At 34.8% G+C, this 24,870-nt stretch overlaps 1 protein-coding gene and 1 long non-coding RNA gene across 2 annotated transcripts; both read left to right on the top strand.

Moving 5' to 3' along the window:
* Positions 1-12,779: 12,779 nt before the first annotated feature.
* LOC145595233 (protein SLOW WALKER 1-like) lies at positions 12,780-14,758 on the top strand. Its single transcript, XM_081651613.1, has one exon. The coding sequence runs from the start codon at positions 12,837-12,839 to the stop codon at positions 14,421-14,423; it is 1,587 nt and encodes a 528-aa protein (XP_081507739.1). The 5' UTR covers positions 12,780-12,836; the 3' UTR covers positions 14,424-14,758.
* A 4,923-nt stretch (positions 14,759-19,681) lies between these two features.
* Positions 19,682-23,019, top strand: LOC145595232 (uncharacterized). The gene is made up of 2 exons (XR_014102927.1): positions 19,682-21,035; positions 22,533-23,019. It is a non-coding gene; the product is annotated as an uncharacterized LOC145595232 (long non-coding RNA).
* Positions 23,020-24,870: the final 1,851 nt, after the last annotated feature.

The following is a 24,870-nucleotide window of genomic DNA, read 5'->3' as shown; positions in this document are numbered from 1 at the left end:
TAAGGGTCGAACCACAGAGAACGGTTAAACACCACCAAATGTTATTGACAATTAAGCTAGCCGGAATAGGAGATAAATAAACTAAAGTCTAAAAATGCTAAAACAAGAAATAAAACATTAAGGGAAATGGTTTAGGTATAGCATTCACTTGAACATAAACAAAGGCATAGAAATTGAATTAAATATGAACTAAACATGCTCAAATATCAAAATAAAGGGTCCAATCTAGCCGCCTTTCGGGGTCAATTGGCTTCTCCTAACATAGCCTCTATGTTTCCACATTAGAACCATATACTAGGAGGTACTATTAAATAACAATCGATAACAATGAACCTTAACTAAGTCAACTCCCGTTCCTTGTTAGCAAAGATTCACCTTTAATCAACCAACAATGTGCACTTGCAAGAAGATTAAAGAATATCAAGCATATAAAGACTTTAATCACAAATAAATCAACTCTAAACCTAGAACATGCTCAAGATTCAACTACACCACAACCATCCCCTTAATGGGGAAATTACTCACTAATCATGATAATAACAAGATTAATTAACAAATAACCAAGAATCAACATGATTAACAAGCAATACCAACAACTAAAATAATAATAAAAATAAAGCAATAAAAATAGAGGAGAGAGAGTTAGAGATTCTCATTGATTGAAGATGTAAATCAATAGAAAAGATGATCAATTTCTTCTTCAAAATCCAAGTTCAACAATGGTGAAACCCTCACTTTCTCTCTCTAAACTACCCTAATCCTAAACTAAACCTAGAGAGAGAAGCTCTCCTAAAACTAATTAGAGAATAGAATAAAATTATGGGTGATTGAAAAGTTAGGAGGAAATAACCCCAAAGGGGTATTTATAATACAAGCTAAAAAAAATAATAAAGAAAATAAAAGAAAACAAATAAAGAAAATAAAATAAAACAAAAGAAAAGAAAAGGAAAATAGAAAAAAGGGAAATAAAAGAAATAAAATTAAAAGAAAAATAAAAATCCCAAAATCCCCAATTCCCTTCTTCTTCTTCGTGGCTGCTCTCTGATCATCCATCATCACCATCACGCATCATCAATTATCACAATCACCACCGTTCATCAACTACAATCATCTAGCATCAAATCGTGGCCCTTCGATTTTCATTAAAATCACGTGAGAAGCTCGTGATTGAACCCACATTTGCGCGCCCGCGAAGACATCGCGCAGAGGTCGCGCAAATGCTACTGCCTCCAATCTGTTATAAACTCCAATTTGTGCGCCTTCTGACAGAGCTGTGCGACCGCGGAGGTCTGGGTAGCTTGGGGAATGCAATTGTTGCGGATTTGGGTTTGATTGATGCGCTGATTGTTGTTGGTGCAGTGGGAGATGCGAATTGGTGGTGGTTGCGGAGTTGCGCTGCTGATTGGAGGTGGTTATTGTTGGCGGTTTGGTTGGAGGTGGTGCGTGGTTGCGAGTGAGTTGTGTTCACTGCTGTTGGTGTTGTTGATGGTGGAGATTAAAGATGGTGGATGACGGTTGGAGTGCGTGTGGTGTTGCGGGGTGTTGCTGGTGATTTGTGAGTGGAAAGCAGGGAGCAGGGCAGTGTGGTGGAGCTGGTGGTGTTGCGTGGTGTTGTTGGGATTGCGTGGGTGTTGGTGTTATTGGCGTTGGCTGATGGTGAGTGAGTGAGGGCTGCTGTTGGTGTTGTTGTTGCAGTTGCTGTGAGTGTGTGTGGTTGTTGCGAGGTGGCTGTGCAGGTGAGTGAGTGGGCTGCTGTTTTGTGTGGTGGTTTGAGGAGCAGGGGAGAAGCAGGGGACAGTGAGTGGTGTGTGTGTGCGTGGCTTGTGGTGGAGGATAAGGTAGGGTGTGGTGATGGATAAGGGGCAGCAGGGTATTGGTTAGGGGCAGCTGCTTGCTTGCATTGTGAGCTTGTGCCTCGAACCTTGAACTCGGACCTTTGAACCCGAATCTCCGACCTCCGAGCACGATCCTACACAACCAAATAAACATAAGGGAGAATCGGGACAAAGAATAAAATAAAATAAATAAAATAGAAATAAATAAAATGAAAATAAATAAAGGACGAAATAAAATAAAACCAAGACAAATAAAATAAAACAAATAAAATAAAATAGGAAAAAAGACTAAAACTAATAAAATAAAGAAAATAAACTAAAACACACCAAAATTACCAAAATAAACTAGAGACTTTATTAAAGAGAAAACAAGAGAATAAAAGGTAAAATAAGGGAAAATAAACACGAAAATAACCTAAACACTACCCCTAGGAGTGACATAAATATCACTTATCAAAGAGCAACTTGGGATAGGTTTGTACATGCTTGCCAAACCTACGTCCGTTCGTGATGCTGCTGAAAGATTTCAACATGGGGTATGTACTATTTCGAGGTATTTCCACAAAGTGTTAGAGGCATTGTAGACATTGTCAACTCAAATAATTCGACCTTATCAAAGTTTGAATGAAACACCTCCTGAAATTCAAAACAACAACAAACTCTAGCCTTTCTTGAAGGTACTCATTCACATTAAATTTTCAAGATGATTAGTGTCTATGTAATAACCATGTTCACTTTTGTGCTTAGGATTGTGTTGGTGTCATTGATGGTACCCTCATACATGCAGTTGTTGCCGATGCTGTGGACAAGGCCTACAGAGATCGGAAAGGGGACAAATCATGGAATGTGATGGCAGTATGTTCACATAACATGTTGTTTACTCACATCAATGTAGGCTACGAAGGTAGTGCACATGATTGCACCGTTTGGAAGCGAAGTTTAGGAGAAGCAACAATGAGATTCCCTCATTCACTGCCTGGTACAAACTAAATTTCATGAATAAAATGGGAAAATCTATTAGTTTCGTTAACTAACATTATCATTATTGCACAGGAAAATACTATGTAGTTGATTCAGCGTATCCTAATACACTCGGGTACTTGAGTCCCCATACAGGACGTGATTTGAGGTATCATTTGCCTGATTTCAAGAGATCAGGTCCTCCACAAGGAATGTTTGAGCATTTCAATTACCTACACTCGTCTTGTCGATATGTAATTGAGCGGATTTTTACGATTCTGAAAATTAGGTGGAAGGTTCTACAACCTAAATTGATGCCGCAAATGGAATTACGTTTTCAGTTGCAAATAATCGTTGCTTGTTGTACTCTACACAATTTTATTCGTTTACATGAACCATGGATTCCATTCACGCACCAAGTTGAAGTCATGGAGCGAAGAGAAGATCATACTATGTACGATCCTAACAGAAAAGCAGTTATGGATATTGTACGACAAGAAATAACTGATCAGATATGGGAGTCAGTTCAGAGGAATGCCGAGGTAATGGAGGAGCTTGGTGGACAAGAAGAAGAAGAAGAACTAACTGACTATGAAAATTAGTTTAAGTTGTGTAGTACTCTAATTTTCTCAATGAGATTAACATTAGAAATGTGTATAAAAAAAATAGAATCATTTGAACAATGAATTGTATCAATATTATTATTATTATTATTATTATTATTATTATTAATTATTGATGATTATTATTATTATTATTATTATTTATTGATTATTATTACTATAATTATTATTAATAATATTATTATTTATTGATTATTATTATTATTATTATTTATTACTTATTGATTAATATTATTATTATTATTATTATTATTGTTAATATTATATTATTATTATTATTATTATTATTATTATTATTATTATTATTACTATTATTATTACTATTACTATTATTATTATTATTATTATTATAACTATTATTATTAATATTATTATTGTTGTTGTTGTTGTTGTTGTTGTTGTCGTTGTAATAAGAGCTTAAAAGAATGAAATTTGGCTTTATATCATTAGCAATATCATTAGACATAAATTAAGAGCTGAACTGAACTGAATTGAGCGGAGCTGAACTGAACTGAACTGAATAGAATTTCAACGGAAGAGAACAAGCCCTTAATCATAGGTATACGAGTCCCTTGGCAAATTTCAGTTTGGAGGTCTCAACTACGCGGGGATAAGCGAACCATCTACAGCCCACGTTCGGGGACAAGCGAACCATCTACAACCCACATTCGGGGACAAGTAGGGATGGCAACGGTCGGATTTGGATCGAATTATGCATAATCCGACTCCTACCCTACAAGCTGTCGGATTTTTTTTACTCCGACTCCTACAACCCGTCTTCAACTCCGACTTATATATATGTCACCCGCCTTCGCCTCCGACCCGACTCCCAAATTTTTGTTTTACTCCGATTTTTTGATGTAAAAACAAACAGTTTAATCAATACTTATATGCTTTTTAAATAAGAATAATAATTTTAGTGGTGATATAGATTAATTTTAATCAACTACACATTGTATTTACATTTTTACTAAATATATAATCTAACAAGAAAACAAATGATAATAGTTTTAATAATAATACACTACAATATTCCAACAAACAAACAACAATAGTACATTTTTTTAGTTCCCTACAAAGACAACTATGCATGTCGTAAAAACAAAATAATTATACATTTCAAGCCTTCATTTCTTCAAATCTTTAATACACTACTTCAAGCGTTAGCACAAATCCACAACTCCACAAGTGCACAACACACATGATACACCTATAAAATAAGACATAATTATTTTTTTAGTAATTATCTTAATCAATAATAAATAATGAAGTATATAAAAAGGATTCAAAAAAAAAAATAATGAAGTATATAAATGCACCTTTTTTTTCAATCTTCAACAGTACTTTCAACATCTTCATCATCATTGGTAAGTGTACATTCAAAATGGTTGTGCTTGGTAGCATCTAAAAATTATAGGAAAATTTGTTAATTACTACCTCAAAAAAGGGGTCTTTGTGAATTACTACCCGCAAAAAAAAAAAGTTGTATATTACTACCCTAAAACTGATTAATTTTAGCAACTACTACCTTTTTTACTAATCAGCATACTTAAGCTCTTAATGATATTATTATTCATCTAATTACTAATTAGTAGCTCTTAAACCTTAATTAATTAGGTAAACCCTAGCACCACCTTCCCACCACCATTGCACCACCTCCGGCGGCCCCCCTTTGGCCCTTTAACACATCCGATAGCTCCTCCACCATGAAACCCACTCCCCGCACTCAATCCCCCACCACGAAACCCACCCTCCCTTTCCCCCACCACAAGATCCACCCTATTCTTGTTCCCCCCACCACGATTACCACCTCGATTCTGCTTCCCCAACACAATTCCCACCCCCTTTTATGATACCCCCATCCCCTACCCGCGGCGGCCCTGACCCCCTACCCTTCGTCGGAAATCCTTGCTCAACCATCCCTAATCTTCCTATATCCCCTTCCCCCCTAATCACCACCCTAGGGTTTCAATTTTAGGGCTTTAGGGTTTTAATTTTGAAACATTAGGGTGGTGATTAAAGGGGGGAAATGGGTGCAGAGGGCTTAATAGAGTTCTCTAGCAAGGGGGAGGGGGCTAGGGTGGCTAGTGGGTGGGGAGGAGGGATTTTTTCGAGGGTTGGAGGGATTGTTGGGGGGCTTAGAGGTGGTGCAATGGGTGGTTTATAGGTGGGGTGGATGCCGGGGGGAGGGTAGGCTGCCGGAGATGGTGGGGATAGAGTAAGGGGGCTGCCGGAGGTGGTTTAGTGGTGGTTTAGAGGTGGTGTTAGGGTTTATTCAATTAATCATGCCTTAAAAGTAACTAATGAAAAATTAGCCGGATAATGATATCATTAGTAGATTAAATCACCTAATTAGGGGCTGATTAGGGAAAAGGGTAGCAATCTATACAATTCATCAGTTTTAGGGTAGTAATTAACAACTTTTTTTTTTTGGGGGGTAGTAATTAACAAAGACCCCCTTTTTGAGGTAGTAATTAACAAATTTTCCAAAATTATAAAATAATTTAATACATTATTATAAATAATTAAAATATTAATGAAATGAAATATAAACGACCATACCTTTGAATTGTAGACGACTCCAACTTTGAAGACACATTAAAGCTTCAACGGTTTTCGGAGGAAGTCTACTACAATGAGGCCCAATAATCCTACCACCCGTCAGGGCCTTCCTCACTGTTACGGAGGCCCCGTTCTTATTTAACATCTCACAAAGAAAATGAAGCCCTATCCACGATTGTTAATAGTTATAATGTTAGAGATATGAGAGTTGTAATAAATTTAACGCTTGAAGCCATTAACTTGGACTAATTGTTTCTTTCTTTAATTATAATATTAATAGTCTTTGCTTATTTGAGGCCCCCTTGCATTGTGAGGCTCTGTGCAATTGGTCTCTTTGCACAGGTGCTTCACCGGCCTTGCCACCCGTGCTAAATGCACTCTCGGAAGCAACTGCAGAAATAGGTATCGCAAGAATATCTCTAGCAATCCTAGATAATGTAGGGTACCTATGTGATTCTGCCCTCCACCAAGCCAAAAGTTTAAATTTATTTTCATCAACAACAATCCCTTTTTCTTCCAAGTATGTCTCCACCTTACATTTGCGAGATTTCTTAGGTACTTGCTTATAAACATGCTTCTCCCATAACCCCTCAACATCATCCAAATCAGACATACACATAGTCGACATAGGCCTCTTATTATTAGCATTTACAAATGATGCAGGTATAACAAGATATATATCATCATAATAACCTTTCTCATAGTCATGAACCAAATCTACCATCAAATTTTTTACCAAACCGCATTCAAAATCAGCATGGCTGCCATAAATATGTCTATAATAAAAAAACACACATTCTAACTTTGTTATAGGATCCAAAACCGAAGCCACTAACAACATCACATTAATCACTTCCCAATATTTATCAAATTTGAGAATCATTTTAGAAGCCATAGACTCAATCACCTTATTCCCACAACTCCTCCATCTTATCAAAGCAATTTTAATTTCACAAACCTTTTGAAAGTACAAATTAGCAGTTGGATAACTTTTCCCAGAAAAAGCCTTAATTGCCCTATAAAATATTGCCAACCTATCACATATTTTAGCTGCCATTTGCCATTCTTCTTTACTAGGTAATTTAAATTTATCTTTTCCCCTTTTACCAACCTTTGAATCTAACCTAGTAAATGCATCTTTATACAAAATGACAATATGTAATACTTCATAGCATGATTTCCATCTCGTCTTACAATCCAAAACCAATTTCTTTGTGATAGGTATCTTAAAATAATTACAAGCATCTTAAATTTTTCATACCCATTCGGAGTTGATGTACAAAAAGCAATAACACTACGAATTTTTTCAATTGCACCCCCAATCATTTCTATTCCTTCATTCACAACTACATTTAAAAATGAGCACAACATCGGATATGCAAATAAATGCCGTCAAAAATTTGCTTGTTAGAGTTATGTTTCTCACGTAAAACACCTATCATGGCATCATTAGTTATGCAATTATCTAAGGTAATAGTAGATACCTTTTCAGCCAAATTGAAACTCGATCTTCAAAAACTCTACAGCTGCCTTGCTAGACTCCTTATTATGTGGGCATGGTACATATAAAAACCTATAAAAGTTCATCAAAAGAAAAATTAATTATTAGACAAATTTTAAAATTAATAAAATATGTATGTAAGAAATAGACTACCTTAAAAATATTTTTAAAATTTAGAAATTACCTAATGATCTGACTTTGCAAAACCCACTCTTCATCAATATAATGTGCTATTACATCCATATATCCATTATTACACTACTACAAAATACACTTTACAAAACGCCTCAAATAGACAAAACAGAATGCCTTAGAGGCGTACTTCAACTAGGGTGCCTTATAAAGTATACAAGTCGTTTTTTGGAGGCGTTCTATAATAATAAACAAACAGAACACCTTTCTTAGGGCTTGTTTGGCACCATTTTTGGTTTTCAGTTTTCTGGTTTTTTGAAAACTAAAAACCAAAAACTGGAAACAAGAAAAAGGTGTTTCCACTTTTTTGTTGTCAGTTTTCAAAATTATTATGATTTTAATAAGTTTAAATAATTTTTTATTTATTATGTGACATATATCATATACTTATAATAAACAAAAAACCAAAAAACAGAAAACCACAGCAATGCCAAACGAGCCCTTAGTTAAACGTTTCCTTTTCTATTGTTAAATAAATTAAATAAGAAAGAAAAGGAGGCGCCTGATGCGCCTATCTAACCAAACTGTCCTATTAATGTATTGAATATAAAGCAACTATGATACATAACCGTCCTCTTTTCTTAGTTTTTTTTTAAAAAAAAAAATTATTGTGCAATGCTAGAAGAAACTAACATCACAGTGAATTCCTCCCCAAAAATTTCGAATTAAAATATTTTATCAATTAAAAAATTATAGTAAAATACAAGTATTTTAATTGCAACAAGTACACAAAAAAAACAAATGAATAAGATTTGGCTTTTTGATTTCTGAAAGCAGAAGTTGTCATCATCTTTGTTCAATCTGCGAAGAATAAACAAAAAATTTATTATATGAACAATTAAAATATAAGTTTATGAGACCTAAAAATTCATGTTCAAACAAAAACAATTCAACAATCATTCTAGAACATAAATTATATCACGGTAAAATAATTATTTCATTGATACTAAAATGATATAGAAATAATAAAAAAAAAATAATTAAACTTTGTAATTATCAATAAATACACACACACACACACACATATATATATATATATATAATTTGACTAATTTTGAACAGTTAATCATTAAAGCAATCGGAATTAGAAAATTATAGCTATTTTGAGCAAGTAGATTCAAAAGCTAATTAAAGGCTCAGAAAAATATTATACATACCATCGCTGAAACCGTCAAGGCTCGCACCTAATAACACGATTTCAAGCAATTACAAATGTCGCCGCCGTGATGTAGTTTAAGGCTAGGCGATGGTGCGTGGAGTCGATGGCGGTAGCAAAAGTAACACAAATTGATGAAGTTTGCAAAGGAATGAAGATGAAACTTCCCTGGTGGAAATGAAAGTAACTAACAATAATGGAGGAGATAAAAAGGTAGTGGAGGGTTAAATTAGGGAGCGTTGAAAAGGGATGGAGGTAAGAGAAAATAAGATGGATTTTGTAGAGAGAAATTTTTAAATGATCGAAACTAGGATTTTGTTAATGAAATTCAAGGAATTTGATGGGGAAGGAGATTTATGGAGATGGAGGAGAGAGAACTGAGGGAGGTTCAATGGTTTGAAGGTGGCGGTTAGAAAGTAAAGAGGAAAGAGGTTTTCAACTGATGGAAACTAGGGTTAGAAAAAGATCGACTGATTTCTTTTAAACAATTAAAGTAATTAAAATAAAATAAAAAGATTAAAAATGGTAATTCATGAAATAGAGTGGTGGGGTCTTGTACCCGTGTAATTTTAAGTCATTTAGAAGGCGCTTCCTATACTTAACCGTTCTCTTTTCTATGGAGAATTGTCAATCAAGTCACCCAGGCGTCTAGTTACCCAATTTTGTGGTAGTGTTACTACTAGTCCACGTATCAGTAGGTATAGCAATCCTTCAGTCATTATCAACCAACAACCTCATCAACTTAAACATTTCTTCTTTGTAATCTCGTAGGATATTAGATTTAACGGTGTTTCTAGAGATAACCTTGGAATCGGGATATAAACTGTTCGAATATCTCCTAAACCCAATGTGCTCAACAATAGCAAGTGGATACTCACGCAATATTATTATATTAACTAATTCATTTCGTGACACTTGCGAATTAAATTTGAATTTTCCTCCCATTTCTAATGTAGAAGATCTACTTTTGCGTAAAAGTTGTTGCTTCAAATCCATAATATTTTTCGTCTTGACACATCTCGTCGAATGATCCCTTAAATGCGAAGTGCCATTTTTACCTCCACCAACAAAAGTCCTTTTACATGCTTTGCATACTGCCTTTAGCACACCATTTATCGTAATTTTTTCAAAGTTTACATACCGGTGAAGTTAGTATCTCCCATGAACACACCTTTAACTGTCTCGTCATTGCTCTCAGTTACCTCTACAATGACTTTTGAATTTGTTTGGGATACTTAATTGATTGATTATGAGTATTGACAATTGGTTCATTGTCTTTTGATGATATATCTTCAATAGGGGTTGATGAAACTTTTTCCATCCCTATATACAAAACAATACTGCCATTTAGCTTATACTATATACAAAATACAATATTGGCAGTTAGTTTACACTATGTATAAACAAACAAATCAAATATTATTTGTTGGAGATGCTGTATATTATCTGCAAGTGTAAAATAACACTAATTAAGCAAATAAAGAACACTATATACAAACAACGCAGCAAGGGCAACAAATCAAAGAAGACTTTATAATCAATTTAATTATTTTTCAAACTAAATAAACAGTATGTTTCAAACTAAAAAATTCCCATTAAATTTTTTCATAGTTCTCTTGTAATTGACATGCAAAACTACTTATCTTCAATGGCAAAAATTACAAAACCCATCCATTTCAATTCCTACCGTAACATTAACAATTAGAACTAAACAACAAATAGAATTAAATAATATATCAACCATTAGTTGGTTCAAAAATTATCTACTCCAATCTAAAAATTTAAACCAACAAGCAAGTTAATTATGATTTAAGATATAATTAAGATCACTAAAAAAGTAAAGGAAAAAAACCTGGTAATTGAAGTAGCTAGGTTGTTGTATATAGTGTAGTCGGAAGGTGGTGGTGGTCGGAGCGTGGTGGTGGCGTCAAAATTGAGTTTGTGATGGTGCACTATGTAGTAAGAGACAGAGAAAAGGATGTTTTTGTGTTTGTGACGGCTAGAGAATTGAGTAAGAGGGTTAAACTTTGATTAGGGTTTGTAACATTGTTGTTTCAAATTTTTTAGCTGTACCATATTTTTTGGGTGGTAACTATTTTTGTGTTTTAAATTTTAATTTTAAATGAATTATAATTTTTTTTGAGTCTTAAAATGAATTTTAATAGCTAAGCTTCTCTATTCTCAATTCATCTTGATCTTGTCATTTATTAGAAGTGATTTTCCTTAATAACAAAATTGAAGGGGTTTCAAAAAAAAAAATAAAAATAAATAAATAAATAAAAATTGAAGGGGTTTTTTTTTTTTTTTTTTTTTTTTTGGGGTACATTTTACATTAATATGGTTAGTAGAAAATATATAGTTGATTAAATTTTTTTTTGTTGTTTTTTTTTTTGGCATATTAAGGTAAAGTTTAATAAAGTCTAATTAAGTCTAACAAGTTAAATTTAGATAAGTTTAGACATCAAAAACACACCTTTATATTAGTATAAATAAATAACTGAATACAATTGGATAACTAACTTTCATATTATTCAATTAGCTTTGTATTATTTCATTTAAGTTTTTCATTTGATTCTATAAGCTTTGTATGATTACATTTGACTTTCATTTGATTCAATTAGCTTTGTAAAATGTATTTGAGTTTCAATTGATAGTTTTTGCAAATGCATTTAAGTTCATTTGATTCTATTAGATTTATTGAAAGTACTTGAGTTTAGTTTTCAATTGATTCAATTAGTTTTGCTTGAGTTCAATTGAGTTTCTTTTGATTAAATAATTAGTTTTATTTCACCACATTTGTCTTTTATTTGATTCAATAAGCTTTTTGTTTTTTGGTTATTACATTTGAGTTTCATTTGATTTGATTAGCTTTGTAGAATGCATTGAGTTTCTTTTGCTTCAATTAGTGGTGTTTTTATTTTTTTTTATTTTTTAAACTTACATTAGATTCAATTTGAGTTTGTGATGGTGCGATCAGCTGGCACGCCCAGCCAAGGGGCTAGGTAGCCAGCTGGCAGCCTTGGCGCCCAAGGCTGGCAATGCCAGCTGGCGCGAGCTCATTGGCGTGTGTGGCTTGGAGAGAGCCGGTTTTGGGGATCCTTGAGGAGCAAGGATTTTGGTCCCCCCATTTTCGAAACTGAACTCAGTCAAAGTGGGGGCTTCTATAGACACCTAAAATGTCTCCTCAAAACCAGACCCGATGATGAATAACTTTTCACCGCCATTATTGGTCGAGTCGAGTATTTAATCTTTGGAGTGCTTAAATCCCTATCCAATCCAATACATTTCATAAACCAACCCAATTCTTAGCCCATTTCCCCAAACCATGACTTATTTTCCACTTTTCGTGTCCACATCACAAATCCGAGCTTAAAATGATTTTGTAGTCGTATAAGTTTGATCCAAATATCATTTTGTTGGATAGGCCTTTCAATAGCTTTCCTACGGTATATCATAAGTCCAATACCGGTTTAAAACGAAGAATATATGAGCAAAACACTAAACTCGACCCAATACCGACACCCTTTCACTAAAATGGCCATATCATAAATAATTATTTGGACTTGATTCTAACTAGGTAAGAACGTAGAATTGATAAGATTTCCAACGATATATTATATGCCTTAGTTTGAGTTACGGATCAAAAGTTATCATAATTTTAAAAACGCGTAAAAAACTGGAACTACCACGCAATAGCTAAAATGCCGCGTCACGGTGTATTTTTTTACACATTTTTTTTAGACAAAATGGTGTTTTTAAAAAGTTTTTTTCTGATAATTTTTTAATAAATTTTGAAGACATAAAAAGACAAATGGGACAAATAAATTGAAACGATAACGGAGTAGGACTGAATTTTCCCAAGCAACCTATCCAAACGGGTCATGGAGACTTGGGTGGGTATAATCTTAAACCCTACTTCTAAGACACAATCACACTCCATTTCCAAAAGCCCCCCCTTAAACCCTTCCAATCTCTCTCCTCTTCTTCCTCCTCCATCCTCCATAACCATGGCAGAGCTTCAGACCTTCCCCACAAAACCCCGCCTAAAACCCACCTCCAAAAAATCCAATAATTCCCCAGAATCCAAATTCTGGAAATCCTTCAAAACCCATGAAATCTCAGGCTTAGTTTCTTCAATTACCTCCATTGATTTCGCCCCTCAATCTCCCCACCATTTCGCTGCTACATACGGTGCTTCCCTCTCTTTCTTCAACCCCCACCACCCCTTTTCACCTTCGGAACCAATCAATACTATCCGCTCCTTTAAGGACACCTCCTACTCCGCCTCGTATCGTTCCGATAGCAAGCTCATTGCTGCTGGTTGCCAATCTGGAGTAATTCATGTTTTCGAGGCGAAAACCCGAAACGCTCTCCGTCAATTGAAGGGGCATTCCAGGCCTGTGAGGTTAGTTCAATACCCTAGAGTTGATCGTTTGCATTTGTTTTCTGGTGGTGATGATTCTGTTGTTAAGTATTGGGATGTTGCAACTGAAACTTCTTTGTGTAATTTTTTGGGTCATAAGGATTATGTTAGAAGTGGGTCTGCTTCTCCTGTTGATGATAATTTGTTTGTTACTGGGTCTTATGATCATACAGTTAGGGTTTGGGATGTTAGGGGTTCTAAATTAGGGTCATCTGCAATGGTTGTTAATCATGGAAAACCCGTCGAAGATGTTGCATTTTTGCCTTCTGGTGGTTTGATTGCTACTGCTGGAGGAAATGTGGTCAAGATTTGGGATGTGATTGGAGGTGGGAAATGTGTGTATTCCATGGAGAGTCATAATAAGACCGTGACGTCGATTTGTGTTGGTAAGGTGGGTAAGGATAGTGGGGAGGAATCCGATCAATACCGTCTTTTGACCGTTGGGTTAGACGGGTATTTGAAGGTGCTGGATTACTCGAAGTTGAAGATTACGTTTTCTATGAGGTTTCCTGCGCCTCTGGTGTCGGTTGGGTTCTCCCCTGATGGCTCGACACGAGTTATTGGAACCTCGAATGGGATTATATATATGGCAAAGAGGAAGAAGGAGAAAGTGGAAGAACGTAGTGTAGGAGATTTTGCAGGATTTCAGTATAGGGAGGAGCCGCGGAAGAGAGTGTTAAAGCCGTCGTTCTTTAGGTATTTTCATCGAGGGCAAAGTGAGAAGCCCAAAGGAGGTGAATATTTGGTATTAAGACCCAAGAAGGTTAAGTTGGCAGAGCATGACAAGCTATTGAAGAAGTTCAGGCACAAAGATGCTTTTGTAGCTGTTCTTCAGAAGAAGAATCCAGAAAATGTGGTTGCTGTGATGGAAGAATTGGTAGCAAGAAAGAAATTATTCAGATGTGTGACAAATTTGGATGTTCAGGAGCTTGAACTGCTGTTGGTGTTCTTGCAGAAGTATACAACTCTTCCTAGGTATGCTGGTTTACTGATGCCGTTTGCCAACAAGGTTATTCAAATGCGAGCTGAAGATATTCGAGGTTCTGATGGCCTTAAAGCTCAACTAAGGAATTTGAAGAGAACCATTCAAGAGGAGCTCCGGATACAACAGTCATTACTGGAGATTCAAGGAATTATATCCCCCTTGATGAGAATTGCTGGGAAGAGATAGTGCTTGTTGCCATAGTATTTTCACAGCTGTATGTTAATTACCTCTTACCAGAAACCGTACTTTTAGTAGAGGATATGATCTTAAGCACATTTTTACTTTTTTATCACCATGTTTACATTTTGTAGAGGATAGAATCTTGAGCACATGTTTAGTAGTGGATAGAATCAAGTGTTGAAACTACACTTTGGATTCGTGATTACCTTTGTTCTTGCCTTCTTGGATATGTGCTCAAGTTAAAATTTTGGTTTCGAGAAGTCATATGTTCTTTTGTACTAGTATTGCTCCAATGGTTTTTGTTGTCTTGAAATGAGAAACTAAAAAAGTATTTTACTTCATTTGTTGATGGCACTCTTCTTGTGTTATATTTAACTTTGCATTATTGAACATTGCCTTCTCTTAGTTTAACACTTTAACCTGAATCATTCTTATTTATTTATGTATCTATTTGTTTGAATGTTTGTGCACTAATCGCTTTGACACTTCTGCACTATCTTTGTGGTTTATATGGAAGAAAAAAAATTCGTGTGGGGTCTTATTATATTTGTCTCGATGGATACTTTCAAAGCGTCAACTTTTATAATCTTTACTTGCTGGAATTAAACATATTAGTGGTCGGACTTGTGAAAGCTTTTAAAGCAAACTGACTAAACTAAAAACAAAAACAAGGAGTATTACCTATGCATTTGTCATCTGCTTTGTGTATGTATGAAAGATTGGGAGCAACTCGATTTTGATAATTTCAGATGCAATTTGATAGCATTTTTGAAGGGTAAAATTTATTGCTTCACTGGGAGCATAAAAGTTCAAGTTTGTAAATAGTAAGAGAACATTTGTGGAATCTTTCTATTGTTTTTTGTTTTATTTCTTGTACCTTCCCAAATCCCCTTCCTTCCTTCCTCCCTCCCTAAATCTATATTCTTTTTAATTATCAAGGACATTGTGTTTGTATTAAGTGTTCTTGCAGCCAGGAGAAACAGAGGACAAAAAGCAATAAGTGCCCCTTTGTGTAAAGCTAGCTATTCTACAGCAGCGAGTCTTTATATATTTGGATTTTGTTCTCTTAAAATGATTGTGTGCTGATATTTTTTGGAGTGCATTGAAGCATGGCTTGAAATCTTGGATGCGGTCGTGATCATGGTAACGGTTGTGGAACCACTTTTGTAGGCAATTTGGATGGTTTGCAGCGGTTGCAAGCTTCAACCCTAAAAAAGTTGTCAAGGTAAGCTCAAATAACCTTTTACAGTGCAGTCACGAATCTCATGTTGCAGTCTAGATTTTTAATACCATGATTTGAAGTCCGTGTAACCCAATGAGAATGAAAACCAAATGTACTTTCTTGAAATATGGACAAACGGCAATTTAACTGATTTACATATTCCAGTTTTACACGAGGAAGTAGAAAACTTTAGTAACTTTACTAATATTTCACTCTGGGATACCAGAATATTGTATATGAGTATGACCCTTGAGGTCCTTCATATTACAGAAAATTCATACTGAAGCTGTACGCTAGTACAGCCTAGATGAATTTGCAACAATGTTTGCATGAGGAGCAATTGATGAAGTTGAGAAAAGTTATTTTAGTGGGCAATGCTAAATTGGCTGTTTGGTTTTAACATACAGTGTTTGCACCTTTATAAAATGTTGGGTGTCTTCAAAAGCTAGCTATTCATTGTAACCAATTGACCATGCCAGGGTTGTGAAAATCAAATGCCATTGCTTCAGTATACCTTTATATATCTACACAATTTTTATTTTACCTTCTGGTGCCTCAAGTGATGGGACTTTGACAACAGTATCTGGTATGAATAGCTTACATTTTATTTTGTGCACTTCCATATTAAGTTTCAGTGTTTGATGATTTCTCCTATGATCTTAGTGACCTTACCTTATGACTATTGCAATTTTTCTTGAGCCCCGCAATAAAAGGGAAAAATTTTAAAAGAAAGAAATGAAAGAGAGCATGGGGGATCTGTATCAATTGTATTGCCAAAAAAAAAAAAAAAAAAAAAAAAAAAAAAAAAAAAAAAAAAAAAAAAACATAGATCCCCCTTTTTTTCCTCATCATGTCCTCTTCAAAATGAAACATAGGTTATTATCACACGCTTAGCTACTTATGTGCACCATTATAGAACAATAAAATAGATCCATTTAGTATTATTGTTTGGACTACAAAACTGTGTTCTTTGATGTCATTAGGCAGCAAACTTCACAATTTTACTCTTGGACATAATTATTAACTTCCAGCAGGACCAGCACCATGATTTTGTATTATCCTTCTTTCCTGCTTGAATGTGAAACTCTTATTTTTTAGGGATCATGCTGGTGGAAATGATTAAAGAAGAGCTGGTTCATGGAATCAGGATTTTAGTGGTTTGGTTGATGATGTGGAAGGATGCACTAGGGTCTATTTCCATGAAAAGGGAGGATGGTGGACGAGGGCGCTTCTATCATTTGCTGATGAGGATGATAATGAGGATTTTTATGACCTGGGTACAATTTTGATTTTGATTCCTGAGAAAGGTTTGATCTTTATTTTGGTTCTTAACTTCTTATTTTTTCAATTTAATTTTTTTTTTCATCGATTTCTTGAACTTTTCATTGATTGATTGATTGATTGATTTATGGGTTTCTATGGGTAAATGGGTGTCTTTATTTGAATGATTAAGAATTTTTACTGGAGCTTAGTGTAGAGCTGAATGTGTTGGTTTTCTTCTTAGCTGGGGGATGGGTTTATTGAAGGTTGGCTGTATAAACCATAGGGTGATTCTCCGTGCCTTTTGAACTCTGCTTGTGGTGATTGTTGCCTCAAACAGATTAGTACAATTTGCCTTTCTATCTAATACTATTTCCCTATTCACATATGTTCGTTGCATCTTCAAATGTTGCTGAAGATTATACTTGTTGCTGGATTTGAACTCCATATGCTGTGTTTCTTTTTTGGGATGGATGTACTCATTATTTGTTTGAAAAAGTGACTTTGGTTAACATCACTTAGCAATAAATGCATTTAGCAGATTTCTCATATTGATTCCTATGCAAATTAACACACACACACACACACACACACACACACACACACCCACACCCAACCACACTTGAACATTATGTATGTCCACCCAAATTTGAATTAAGAGGATAACAATAACAATGCAGTAAAATAATCTCAGTATTATAATACTCTAATCTGTCTACTATTTCAAAGTCTTTTATCCTATAATTCTATGAATAATTTGGTAATTTTAATCCTCAAAATTATGTTGCACCTTTGCTCTCTACTTTTTTGTTGTGTCAAGGACATTTATATGACATGAACTGCTATGCATTTAGCAGTATGCATTTCTGTCATGTGATAAGTGTTGAAGAATTAGCTTAATTGGACAGAATCTAAGTTGGAATTAGAAGATTAAATATATTGATATTTTTGGTGAACAGAAAGTGAGTAACTATATTACAGCATGATTTTCCCAAGAGAAAGGCAAAGAGAGGGAGGGATGGAAGGAGGGAGATAGTGAAGATAAGTGGGTGATATAAAAAAGTGGGGTAAAAAGTGAGACTTGGAAATGAGGCTTGTAAAAGTTGAGAAGAGGAGAATAGATAGATCAATGAGGGAAGGAGACAGTAAAGGTTGGAGGTAGAGAGAGTAGTCAAAAGCATGAGATAGAGAGTGAGTGGGGGGAGAGGAAATGATTAGAGCTGTTCAATGGATTGGGGCCCCATAAAAGCCCTGACCCCAACCCAGTATAAGTGGGTCACACCCGTCCAATACTTAAATGGGGCGGGCCCTTAAAGGGGCTGCCAATCATGGATCATTAACAGAGTGGGCCGGTCCCTTAAAGGGTCTTAATTTTTTATTTATTTATTTATTTTAATTATCTATTCACACTTTTCCTTCCGCAATCTTCCTTTTTCTCAAAAGTATGCTGTGCTACAATTCCTCCCTTGTGGGTTGTGGCTTCATCAGAAATTTGGCTCTAAATTCGAGTTGAGAATTCACCGAGTCATCATCGTTGTCACCCACTTTCAGATCTTAGCATTTCAAGAGGTGGCGTTTCAAGTGTTGCCGGAGAAGATGATGTTGTTATCGGTGATGAGGTAGCAAGTAGCAATGACCAAATTTCAATTAGTTTGAATTAGGAACGGTCCTATTTTTGTGTTTCGAGTATAATTTTGCAGATTTTTGGGGTTAATATATTTTGTAGATTTTTTTGTATTTGATAGTTGTTAGTATTTTTAAAGTATAATTAATAATTTAAGGCTTGAATCTGACGATGATTGTGAGAATAGTTGTTAGTAGTTTCATGCTGGAATTGTGTAATGAACTAACCTAAGGAGGGGTAGTATAGGTATTTTAGTAATAATGTGATGGATCACCAGGAAGTCAATGGTCAAGATGCGGCAATCGAAGAACAAGGAAACAGCAGCAGCAAGGGAGGAAGACTAGAAGGGGTTAACAAGCAACAAAGAGCAAGAGACAAAAGTCATTAAGGAGAAGTTTAGCTATGTCATATTTTGGTTTTGCCTTTTCAGCTAATATTTCACATGTAGGCTAATTTCCCTTAGATGCTTGATATTATAAATGTAGTAGCAAGTATGTAGTTTAGTCAGGCAGAATTTGGTATTGGAAACCCTTGAGATAGTCATGGCCTAAAGCCATTATTTAGATAGTTATAGCCTAAAGCTATATTTATCTTGTAACCCTTCCATTAGTTTAAATCAAAGACTCGATCTTTCTCCTACACTTAGCAAATCGGTTTTATTAATTACAGCAGCAATTATTAGTCTTAAACAAATTGCTGTATAAATAAGCTGCTGCCATATGTTTTCCAAATAATTTAAGGGGCCAGGCCGGGCACTGATCCGGCCTGTTTGACAAACAAGTTGACCTTGACCCGGTCCGACCTTTTACCATCTTATCCAACCCAACCCTGACCCAGCCCATTGAACAGGTCTAGAAAGGCTTTCTAAAAGTCATAAAAGACTAATCAGAAGTTTGAGAGAAAGTTGAGATTGAGATAAGGGTAGGGGAGAGGGAAAGAGCTAGAACAAATTTAGCTTGACGGATAAGGGGTTGCATCCATTAATTCCTTGTCTGTTTCGTTTGTTACTAAAAATTGATTTTTTAGCCTTCAATTATCTCCATTCCTCTGTATTTCACTCAATTTATTTTGTTTTTTCTCCTTTTCTTGTATGCTCTGATTATTATCACAATAGTTATTACTTATTGATAAGTGATATTTATGTCACTCCTAGGGGTAGTGTTTAGGTTATTTTCGTGTTTATTTTCCCTTATTTTACCTTTTATTCTCTTGTTTTCTCTTTAATAAAGTCTCTAGTTTATTTTGGTAATTTTGGTGTGTTTTAGTTTATTTTCTTTATTTTATTAGTTTTAGTCTATTTTCCTATTTTATTCTATTTTACTTTATTTATTTCTATTTTATTTGTCTTGTTTTTATTTTATTTCGTCCTTTATTTATTTTCTTTTTTATTTATTTCTATTTTATTTATTTTATTTTATGTCCCGATCCTCTCCTCGGTTTTCTTTGTGTGTAGGTTTGCGATCGTATTAAGGTTCAAAGCTCAAGTGTGTTCCGAGTTTCAAAGTCATATTCTTGTTCGAGGTCCAAGCACGATTTACAAGCTTCTAAGCCCCAAAGCTGCTGCTCCTAACCCTCCTTTGCTTAGCCAACCCCTGCTGCCAGCTTAATTATCACCACACCCTTCCTTATCCTCCACCACACCAAAACGCCACACTCCCCTGTTCCCACCTATCTCACTTCCCCTGTTCCCCTGCTCTACTCAACAACACCAACACCATCTGCAACAACAATATGTGTAACAACATCCTTCCCTCCACTCACGGCAACCACCTCTTCGCCACCACAACCAACCACAGCAGCCGCCAATCATCCCGTAACAACCAGCAGCACCACTCACTCCCTTACCACCTCCAATTAACCACCGCGCTTCACCCAATCAACCACCACCTCTGCCACCATTTTAACCCACATCACACCACCAACACCAACAACAACTGCATCAACAACACACCACCAGACCTCCTCCAATCGCACCACCTCACCTCAAATTCAACTCCAATTACAACAGCCACCACCAATTCGCATCTCCAACCAAATCGCCAACAATAACCACCTCCAATCAGCAGCGCAACTCCACAACCACCACCAATTCGCATCTCCCACTGCACCAACAACAATCAGCGCATCAATCAAACCCAAATCCGCAACAATTGCATTCCCCAAGCTACCCAGAGCTGCGCGGCCGCGCAGCTCTGTCAGAAGGCGCACAAATTGGAGTCCAAAACAGATTGGAGGCAGTAGCATTTGCGCGACCTCTGCGCGATGTCTTCGCGGGCGCGCAAATGTGGGTTCAATCACGAGCTTCTCACGTGTTTTTAATGAAAATCGAAGGGCCACAATTTGATGCTAGATGATTGTAGTTGATGAACGGTGGTGATTGAGCAACATAGGCCGTTGATGATGGAGTATTGATGGTGGTGATATGCGTGAATGGTGAGGATGAAGGTTCATAGCAGCCAAGATTGAAGAGAAGGAAGGAGGGTCTGATGGTTCGTGATTTTTGGGGGAATTGGTGGGTTTTATTTTTATTTCTTTTTCTTTTATTTTTATTTCTTTTCCTTTTCTTTTCTTTATTTATTTTCTTTATTTATTTTTCTATTTTTCCTAGTTTTATGAAGTTAGTATAAATACCCATTTTTTGGGTAATTAGAGAGAGAACATTTTTAGCTATTACTCTAACTCTCTAATTAGTTTTAGGAGAGCTTCTCTCTCTAGATTTAGCTTAGGATTAGAGTAGTTTAGAGAGAGAAAGTGAGGGTTTCACCATTGTTGAGCTTGGATTTTGAAGAAGAAGATTGATCATCTTGTTTGTAGACTTTCATCTTCAATCAATGAGAATCTCTAACTCTCTCTCCTCTATTTTTATTGTTTTATTTTGATTATTATTTTTGTTGTTGGTATTGCTTGTTGATCATGTTGATTCTTGATTATTTGTGGTGTAGTTGGATCTTGAGCATGTTCTAGGTTTAGAATTGATTTAATTTGTGATTAAAGTCTTTATATGCTTGATATTCTTTAATCTTCTTGCAAGTGCACATTGTTGGTTGATTAAAGGTGAATCTTTGCTAACAAGGAACGGCAAGGAACGGAAGTTGACTTAGTTAAGGTTCATTATTATCGATTGTTATTTGATAGTACCTCCTAGTATATGGTTCTAATGTGGAAGCATAGAGGCTATGTTTGGAGAAGCCAATTGACCCCGGAAGGCGGCTAGATTGGATCTTTTATTTCGATATTTAAGCATGTTTAGTTCATAATTAACTCAACTTCTATGCTTTTGTTTATGTTCAAGTGAGTGATATACCTAAACCATTTCCCTTAATGTTTTATTTCTCGTTTTAGCATTTTTAGACTTTAGTTTATTTATCTCCTATTCCGGACTAGCTTAATTGTCGATAACATTTGGTGGTGTTTATCCGTTCTCTGTGGTTCGACCCCTATGCTTGCCTTATACTCGTATTAGGTTTGTTTAGGTTGTATAAATTGTATTTGATCTAGGGATAGACAATTGACGACGCGTTTATTCCCTTGTCACTTATTCCTCCTTTGGTTCTATTCTCCTGATGCTTGGAAGTTGCTGCTTCAGTGCTTCCCTTCTAATCGGGCTATCAGCTTTCCTTCTCTCGTCCATTGAAGCAGTTTCGGAGGTTATTTGGTTTTTATTTATTTTTAATTCATTGAATATCAGTTTCACACCCTAGGGTTTTCACTAATGTTAATTTAATTGTAAAGTAATTTAGGGTTCTTCTAAGGTAAATTATTGAACTATTAGCTATTATTTATTTTACTTTCCCTTTAAGCCAGTCTTGTTAAATGAGTTGTATTTTTGAAGATATTACTCATGCTCTGTAGTTGCACGACACGCTGTTAACTGTTTAAATGCTGTAAGTGCTTATATTAGATGCTCCAGTCCCTAGGACGACAGAATGACACAGGCTGATTTTTGTTTATTTTTTTTTCTTAAATATTCTGGGCAGTTTGAGAATTAATTGAAATTCATGTTATTTAGGAGGCTTAGAACTGCTGCAATATGGGGACAGATAAAGCTAGGTGGTGTGTCAAAGCATGGAATTGGTTCGAAATTCTTGCTGAAGCACATCCTTTGCCTGAGGAACCAACTGGCATTGCATTGAACATAAATTACCATGCTAAGTTTGTCCCTAATTTCTCTCCTCTCAAGTGTGAGCCAGAGCAGGCTTTTTATGCCACTGCCGAGAGTGTTAGGGATCATCTTATTCAGGTTCCAATCTTAACTCCCAAGCTTTCATTTCATTGGTAGAAGGATCATTTTGTGACTGATTAGGGTTTCCTATGCAATGAATTTGAGTTCGTAATTACTTATAATAAATGAATATGTTGAGCTGATCTTAAATGTAAAGTAAAATATTGAAGTATCTTTAGCAATTTGGAGTAGCATTGCTAGCAGAAATATTGTTATTTGACCAATGTGTTTTTGTTTTCCTAAATTGATAGTCAAAGTTGAAATCTTTTGAATATTTTAAGCTGCTTGGACTTAAATTAGAAATGGGTTGTCACAAACTCCAATCCTTGGTCATTTTGTAAAAATTTACACACTCTTGGTTCTTATTTGAGTGTCAGACTTCAGTGTTTGTACAATGTCAGATTTTTTAGTATCCAACGTTGGTAATTGAGAATTTGAGACGAAAGAAGAGTCCAACCTATGTAAAAGTTTGTCAACTTAACAATTTTATGCTTTCACTTTTCCATTATGTACAAATTTCTTTTTTATTTTTCCCCCTCCTAATTAAGTATATACAATTAGTTTTTGACTGGTGGATTGTCTTAAGTGAGGTTGGATTTGTACTGATATTTTGTGTGCAATCTGGGAATTTGATAAAACAATCCGTACATGTCACATGATATCAGGTCCAAAATCAGGTCGGTTCTTGATTTCTTATACTTCCGTTTTTTTTAATTATTATTGCACCATAGGGGTTGGGTACAAATATTTTGGTAGTGAAAAAAAATAAGAGAGAGAAAGGTAAAAATACTCTTTCCGTTTTTTTTTTATATATGCATCACTTTGACAATTGCACTATTAACATACCATGGTTGACTTAATTTTTTCACCTCTAAAAAATAAATAAATGTTATTATATAATATATCATTAGATTTTTCATAATGTCTAATTTCATAATATAATTTTGTTACAATTTTTACTAATGCACAATTAAAGATGTTAATGGTCAAAGTAACGTCTCGGCAAATGTACTGGTCAAACTGATGCATATAAAAAAAAAACAAAGGGAGTTCAAAAGTGCACATGTGACATATTGATAAACTAAAAAATAAGTGTGAAAAAGCAAGGGTATGTTGGTTATTTATAGTGTGAAAACAAAAAAAAAAAAAAAATCCTAAAGAGGAAATGGTGCAATATTTGTGAAACTTCCTAAAAAGCAAGTGATGCAATAAATTTTTTTTCTTAATAGTCGACATTTATCTTTCATGGCAAGCTTCATAATTAGCTAAATTAATCTAAAAATAAATAAATTCTTGTTGCATAGTATATAATACACTGTATGTCGCAAATTATGTTAGAATCTGTTTTTTTTTTTACGTGAGTTTATAGTATCAATATTATGACATAGTACATCAAATATTTTTTACTTTATGTACTGGATAACTTTTGTTTCCAAAATAGATATTTTTTTTTTAAAAAAAAAAAAAAAACTAAAGAACACACAAAAAAAAAATGACATGTTTCATTGTTGGTTTGTTTTTTGTATATACTCCCTCCGTTTTTTTTATATGCATCACTTTGACAATTGCACTATTCACATATCATGGTTGACTTAATTTTTTCACCTCTAAAAGATGAATAAATGTTATTATATTATATATCATCAGGTTTGTCATAATGTCTAGTCTCATAATATAATTTTGGTACAATTTTTACTAATACACAATTAAAGAATATTTATGGTCAAAGTAACATCTCGCCAAATATGCCGGTTAAACTGATACATATAAAAAAAAAAACTGAGGGAGTAGTAAAAGTATATACACTACTTTGCTATGAATTATAATCACTTAGAAAAACAAAAGAGCGGGGTTATTATTATTCAAAGGATAGTAAAAGTATATGCACTACTTTGTTGTGAATTCTAATCAATAGATAAACAACTAAATTTATTAGGGGACGGAATATGAATACTTTCTTGTAATAAATCAGAATATATCGCAAATTATATATGTTAATATTTTCTATTATAATCATAAATGTTTGTGTAAATATCAACTCTTTTTTATTTTAAGTAATTATCTTTGTTATGAACATATAAGTATAAGAAATTAATTTATATAGAATTTTACTCTATGATTGAAT

The sequence above is a fragment of the Chenopodium album genome, chromosome 19 (genome assembly GCF_948465745.1).
Source record: "Chenopodium album chromosome 19, dcCheAlbu1.1, whole genome shotgun sequence".
In the NCBI taxonomy this organism is placed as follows: domain Eukaryota; kingdom Viridiplantae; phylum Streptophyta; class Magnoliopsida; order Caryophyllales; family Amaranthaceae; genus Chenopodium; species Chenopodium album.
The sequence above is the reverse complement of the archived record's forward strand: the minus strand, read 5'-3'. Positions and strand labels throughout refer to the sequence as shown.